At 32.5% G+C, this 6,294-nt stretch overlaps 2 protein-coding genes across 2 annotated transcripts in view; one reads left to right on the plus strand and one right to left on the minus strand.

Annotated features, from left to right (window-relative positions):
• The first annotated feature begins 1,133 nt into the window (after positions 1-1,133).
• Positions 1,134-3,787, plus strand: LOAG_11695 (hypothetical protein). Its single transcript, XM_020448398.1, has 8 exons — positions 1,134-1,269; positions 1,535-1,629; positions 1,951-2,162; positions 2,398-2,465; positions 2,553-2,676; positions 2,930-3,020; positions 3,120-3,285; positions 3,458-3,787. Exons 1-8 carry the CDS (start codon positions 1,156-1,158, stop codon positions 3,614-3,616), a joined length of 1,029 nt encoding a protein of 342 aa, XP_020301456.1. The 5' UTR covers positions 1,134-1,155; the 3' UTR covers positions 3,617-3,787.
• Positions 3,788-3,821: 34 nt separating this feature from the next.
• The window catches only part of LOAG_18311 (thiamine pyrophosphate enzyme), a gene marked incomplete at its 5' end in the record, with an annotated part of 5,352 nt that continues 2,879 nt past the window's right edge, over positions 3,822-6,294 (minus strand). The window contains 6 exons of the mRNA XM_020450973.1: positions 3,822-4,109; positions 4,421-4,609; positions 5,054-5,209; positions 5,295-5,435; positions 5,802-5,995; positions 6,082-6,205. Of these exons, the coding sequence (XP_020305287.1) occupies positions 3,927-4,109; positions 4,421-4,609; positions 5,054-5,209; positions 5,295-5,435; positions 5,802-5,995; positions 6,082-6,205 (987 nt within the window). The 3' untranslated portion in view covers positions 3,822-3,926. The remainder of the gene's footprint in view (positions 4,110-4,420; positions 4,610-5,053; positions 5,210-5,294; positions 5,436-5,801; positions 5,996-6,081; positions 6,206-6,294) is intronic.

The following is a 6,294-nucleotide window of genomic DNA, read 5'->3' on the forward strand; positions in this document are numbered from 1 at the left end:
TTTTTTTATTCTCTGTATCGATTTTTTTGTTTTTTATTGAATGGTGAAATTTAGTGTGGATTTTTGTTGCCAATCATTGTTTTTTTTTTCTCTTTTTTTTTTATCAGCCTCGGTATCACTTAGTATTAATTGAATACATCATGATCAATATCTTTATTAATTAAAGGATTGATATCAAATTCTTTGGACAAGTCAAGTCTGCACTATTATTTTTTGTAGAAATTTTTAATGGATGTTATCCATTTCATGGATTTCCTGCATATAAAAGCACCGACTGATTCGTTCTTTCTATAATATTTACAAATTTTGTGCAAATCTCAGCAATGACATTACGAACTGCATATAATTTCTATTTATCTCTCCCTTTCATCTTCGGGAGTAGAAATTTATAAACCACTGAAAAATTCCAATATTATTAGATTCGTGACGTAACGGTCAGTGTTTTTCTTTTTTTTGCTACACGTGATATCAAATCCTGAATATGTTCTGAAATTTCGTATATTTGTAGGAGAAAGGAGGTAAGGTGAAGATTATGTAATGAAGATTCTGTAGCATTCATTCATGATGTATTAATGGACTTTCATGAATATCTTGAAACTTTTTTATTTCCAATTTAAAATTATCACCACTCAACTTCTTAGAATGGATCAAACCAAACTGATAAGAATGTTTGCAGTAATTCTGAAACTTCGTGATACTCGGTGCATATTTATAATTGTATCATAAATACGCTTTCCCATTCATATTTAATTACACCTCCTTCATATATTTTTATTTATATAAACATTTGGGTTACTTGTTAGAATTTTAAAAAAGAAATTGAAACTGAATAAATCGTTATTCATAAAGATACTTTCGACAATATAACGTCAACAATTCTGAATTATACTTTCATGTTGCAAAAATTCTCAGAATTATACTATTTCAGCAAGTAAATAAGGGTACTAATAGCAAAATATGATATTTCGTGAATTATTCAAGGCATTATCCTGTTCCGATGATTTCCTGAAATAGGATATCCTTAAATCATTTCCTACATGGCAGAATTATGAGATTTTTCAGAGAATCAGATGTAGCAATTGTTATTAATTTCATTATCCGAAATTAGCATAACAATGATATTTTGTTTGTACACTTTTAGATAGATTAATTAATATGTCTGTATTTGTTGATCGATTATATCCGCGTGAAAGTGCTGAATTTATTGTTGCAAATGGTATTAACAACATCGAATTATCACAAGATGGAATAGTAAAAGTGGCTGAACTTGTACGTCTTCGTAATTAATTTTTCGTAATCATTTAAATGAATGTATTAAAAGTGATCATTGTAAAAAATAAGAATAATTGATCGTATAGTTTCATGATGGTAATAAGATAGATACATATGAAGCTTACTGAAAGATAAAATGTAAGGTATATAAGTGTAAAGAGTATAAGCTGTCATAAAATATAAGATATCATTTCTATAAAATTTTTTGAGATTATTTACAGCTTAATGCTAACAATTTTTATTTTTTGAATATAATGTGCAGATCATGAATGCCATTAACAGCAATGATTTTACGGAGGATTCGTATTTCTCACTTGATGTTCATCCACAAGTAGCTGATCGTAAAGCTATTGATTGGTAGAATTTATAATTTATTTTGATTCGAAGAATTTTATATTACTTATCACTTTTTTTTTCCTGGCAAATCTAATTCAGGAAAAAGTCTGTTTCTTTTTCTTTCTTTATACCCACATAAGGAAGTTAATGTGATAAATGAAATTCCTTAAAAATTAATAGTGAAATAGTGTGGATAACTTTGCACGAAGTCTTACGAAATGACGAAATTTTCTATGACTTTTTGGAAATTTTGACATTTCGAAGGAATCCCATCTGATTTTTGCTATATTTTTCTACAATTTTATTAAAAGATATAAACCATTATTGATTCATTTTTTGCAGGATCTTTCTCGTTGATACAATCAATTTCTCATTTTGGTTTAACCATAAAGCAAATTTTAAAGTAACATTTCACGAGAAACAATATACAGGTTATTTGGCTGCATGTGCATGCATTAATAGAGCCATAGAAGAAAATATACCGATTACCACTGCCGGTTATATGGAAAATGTTACTGAGGATGATATTCGGAAGATCTTCAAAACTGATAATGGTTCACTTTTCATACTTTAGTCATTCAGACAGCCGAAGTTGACACATTGAACAAAAAATATCCTTCATATTTTGTCTTTCCAAACCTACGCAGTCTAATGAATTGTTAAGGATCCAATAATTTGGATTTTTTTTTCTTTTTTGCGGCAACAGTGATCTCATAATGAACTCATTGCTTAACAAAATTTTGACTTCATCAAACAATTGAACGAGGATAAAAAGCACTTTTTTTCTAGGAAGTGAAATTCCTTTATTGCAAGAACGAGTAAAGGTGATAAATGAAGCCGGCAGGGTACTCAATCAGGTGTAAAAATTTTATGAATTTAATTTAATTGCTCAAATTCCCACTCTCTCCGTTTGTTTCCTGGTTTAATTAGATGATGTTTAACAGGAATTTGATGGAACATTTTACAACTGCATCTTGAAATGCAATAAAAGCGCCATTAAACTGATGAAAGATGTTGCTGAACATTTCGAAAGTTATCGTGATTTTGCTACTTACAAAGGACAAAAAAGTGCAGTTCCTCCCTTTTTTTTTTTACGTCGGTCTTTCCTTTTTACGAAATTCACAAATTACTTGGTGATATAAGGAGAAGCATATGGCATCAAACCTTTCTGACATAGTACAACAGGAATTCTAGGCACATATATATTCCGGAATGAATGTATTGACAATTAAGACAGTATCTAGAAAATTTAACTGAGTAAACAAACATAAGTCACCCAATATTGCTACACTTTCTATTTCTACTTCGGTACATTCTTTAGTTTCATTTCTCAAACGAGCACAAATCCTTGTGAGTGACATATACTTGTGCATGCGAAAAAGTGACGATGCGTGCAATTTTCATGATATTCAGTAAGGATTTATCATTTTTTAATTATTTCACATTTAATGAAATAGAAAAACTTTTTATTGGCGGTTCATTTCATAAATGCAAACTTTTACATGTTACAGTGAACTTACAATGTTTGCCGATTATCGTGTACCACAAGCACTTCACTTCCTAGGTGTACTGAAATACTCATCGGCACTGATGAAAGAACTGGATGAAAAAGAATTACTACAAAATGGTTCAGAACATGAAGTGGAACTGCGAGGATTCTCAATTAAAGCTTGTGATGTCTGTTTTAGCTCTTCGTCAAACTGTCTGTAGTTTAAGCAAAACAAATGTAAAATGTTTTGGGAGAGAAAAAAAAAACCATATGAGAAAACACCTGATTTAAACAAAAAAGAACCATATTTTCTGATGGATTATGCAAGTTTTGCAACTCATCTTTTTCAAAAATTTTCAGGACATTGTGAAAGCAATTCGGCAGAAAGCTACAGACGATCGTTACAATATGTACAATGCAGCATATATAGACAATTTTTTGTGGCTGTATCGACGGAAAAATGCTAAACGAATTGAAGAAATGGTTCCATTCCACCGAACACGTTGTATATATTACTGAATTTTCGAGTTTAAGTCTATGAGTGTTGCTGTTACGTTTCTTTTTTCACTTTTGTTACATGGATGAAAGATTAAAACAGGATTCCATCAATTTCCCTCTCACTCATATCTTAGAAAATCTTGCCAATATTTTGCAAAGCAGAATATTCATTAAATCTAGCACCAAAAAAAATTCAAAACTGAAGATCTACTGGTTTTTAAACCATGCATTTTAAGCGACATATGCAATACGAAGGTACACTGAACCTGCTTCGCTAAGATAAGTGAAAAGTGCTGTAATTCACGTAAGAATCACATCATCACATAATTAATCAAACGCATATGCTACCATCCCTGAAATTCGATTTGCCGATAATGATGTTTACAACCACCGAACCACCATCCGTTGCAGATGCGAAGATTTGTTCAAAGTTTTCCCTTGTCAAATCTTCTTGATTAGCAATCAGTGCACCGCTTGCACCCAATGCTGCCCCTACATTATCATATCTCGTGTACTGAAAAAGTCCCTTTTTCATTTGCTTTTGAAAAAGTAGAGACATACCTTTAATATCTCGAAACAGACAAATTTTCACCGTCACGGAAAAATTAAGGCCACTCTAACAGAAGGACGCGAATGCATCCTAGATATTTTGAATAAACTTTCCCGAATACGGCGTTACATACTTGATCATCATCGGTCACAAAGAATTTTCAACGACAAAACAAGCACCATGAAACCTTAACAGAAAAGCTCTCTGGCTGTGAGCAAAGTCGTAGCACACCATACTGGCTTTAATAAGATATGTGAAGGAATAAAATGACACACCTGAAGATCCACCGCAACCGAACTATGGAGTGTAGCAATTTGCTCACGCGCGATCTGCGACCAGCAAGCATCATTGCCAATTAACGCTATGACAGAAAGTTTATGACGCGAAAAAGTATCAAATTCCATCAGCGAAAATCCACAAGATCCATCACCGTATAAAATCACAACTGGACGATTTGGATAAACCTATAAAAAGTTTCGTGATTTAAAACATAAATTCACAAGGGAAGAAACAACATAACAGCTACGTTCATCTCACAAAAAACTTCACAGTATGAATTATATTTTAAAAGAAGTCTCTTATTTGTTTTATACTGGATTCAGTTTTACGTTAATGTGTCCGATTGCTTCGATTATAAAGGAAAATAAACCACTAAAGATGTACATATCACATGATCTAGGATGTGAGGTGTTTCTAAAAGAAAATACACCTAGTATATGTAACTTTGGAAGAAACACAATTCAGAGCTAATGTCGACTTTTAGTCCAAATAGGTTCAAACAACGGTGGAAATTTTTTGGAAGCTCTTAATGCTTGTGTGGGTGGAAAAAAAAGTGGTACATTTCTTTTTTAATTAGACTTCCTCCGAAAAAAAGTTCTTAAATCTTCATGAAGTATAGCATAACGTACGGCTTTTGCTCCAAGTGCAAAACCGGCTCCAACGCCCAAAGTACCGAAAACTCCAGGATCGAGCCATTGTAATGGACCTCTTGGATGCACAATGTAAGCGGCACTTCCAATAAAATCTCCACCATCAGCTATCAAAATTGCATTTTCTGGTAAAACCTGTAATATAAAAATCAAAGAACTATAGCATTTCCTCAGCGAACAAAATTGAACAAAACAACGGAACATAACTGAAATGACCAACTTTATTGATCAGGGAGAGCACATAAAGAGGATTGATTCCATCTTTTACAAATGACTCCTTCATTTTGTTCATATTTTCTGCATTTTTCGCCTTTTCTTTCGCTGTCAAATATGATATCCATTCTCGTATCGACAAACCATGCTGAAAGATTTATTTGTCTTTCATTATATACTGCTAACGAATCACATCCACGAAAGTTCCACAATAAGTACAGTAATTTTGAGCAAGCTGCAGTGAAACTTAATTACTAATCAATTATTTCTAACTTCAACGAGGCAAAACTAACACATTTCAAAAATGACAACTGCGTTACGGTCAAAAAATGTTGTTCGTTGTAGGAATGCAGGCGGCTGGACCAAAAAGTTTAGTTTAATTAGCAAAGAATTTCATAAAAGCTGACGTTAAAACTATGATTACTTAAGGTATCTGAACTTACAGCTAAAGATGTTACTATTCAATAAAAACTTCCCATTTCGAGAAGTTAACAATATAATTAAGAAGTGGTACTTCAGGATCATTTGCAAGCAGATAATCTGCAAGATTGACTAAGGCTGTTGCAACATCTGCCTGGATCGCTAATTTAACTCGCCAGAATATGCCTTCATTTTTTAACATCTGTGCTCGATCACGATTTATTGAAACCACACTAGCGTACGGTGAAAGAGCACGCCCATATGAAAGACGAAAATCGCACACTGCACCTGAAATAATCTAGTACTATGCAATAAAACGATTTCAGAGATTAATTACGCAGATTGGTTCAATTCAAAACAAAAGAATGAAGTACCCGCAAGAATGATTAAGTCAGCTTCTTTAAGGGTATCCTTTCTGTTGTAGCGCATATGAATGGGACTCTGCTGTCCCAGTAATCCACGAGACATGCCGGTTAAGAACGTCGGGATGCCAATAGACTGCAATACGGATTGGATTCACTATATATACATATATATATATATATTATATATATATTATATATATATATATATATATATATATATAT

The sequence above is a fragment of the Loa loa genome, assembly GCF_000183805.2.
Source record: "Loa loa unplaced genomic scaffold supercont3.259, whole genome shotgun sequence".
NCBI lineage: Eukaryota > Metazoa > Nematoda > Chromadorea > Rhabditida > Onchocercidae > Loa > Loa loa.

Coding starts and splice junctions, on each gene's coding strand:
- LOAG_11695 (XM_020448398.1), top strand. CDS start 1,156: ATGTCTGTATTTGTTGATCGATTATATCCGCGTGAAAGTGCTGAATTT. Junction 1,270..1,534: donor TAGTAAAAGTGGCTGAACTT/GTACGTCTTCGT, acceptor TATAATGTGCAG/ATCATGAATGCCATTAACAG. Junction 3,021..3,119: donor TGCAATTTTCATGATATTCA/GTAAGGATTTAT, acceptor TACATGTTACAG/TGAACTTACAATGTTTGCCG.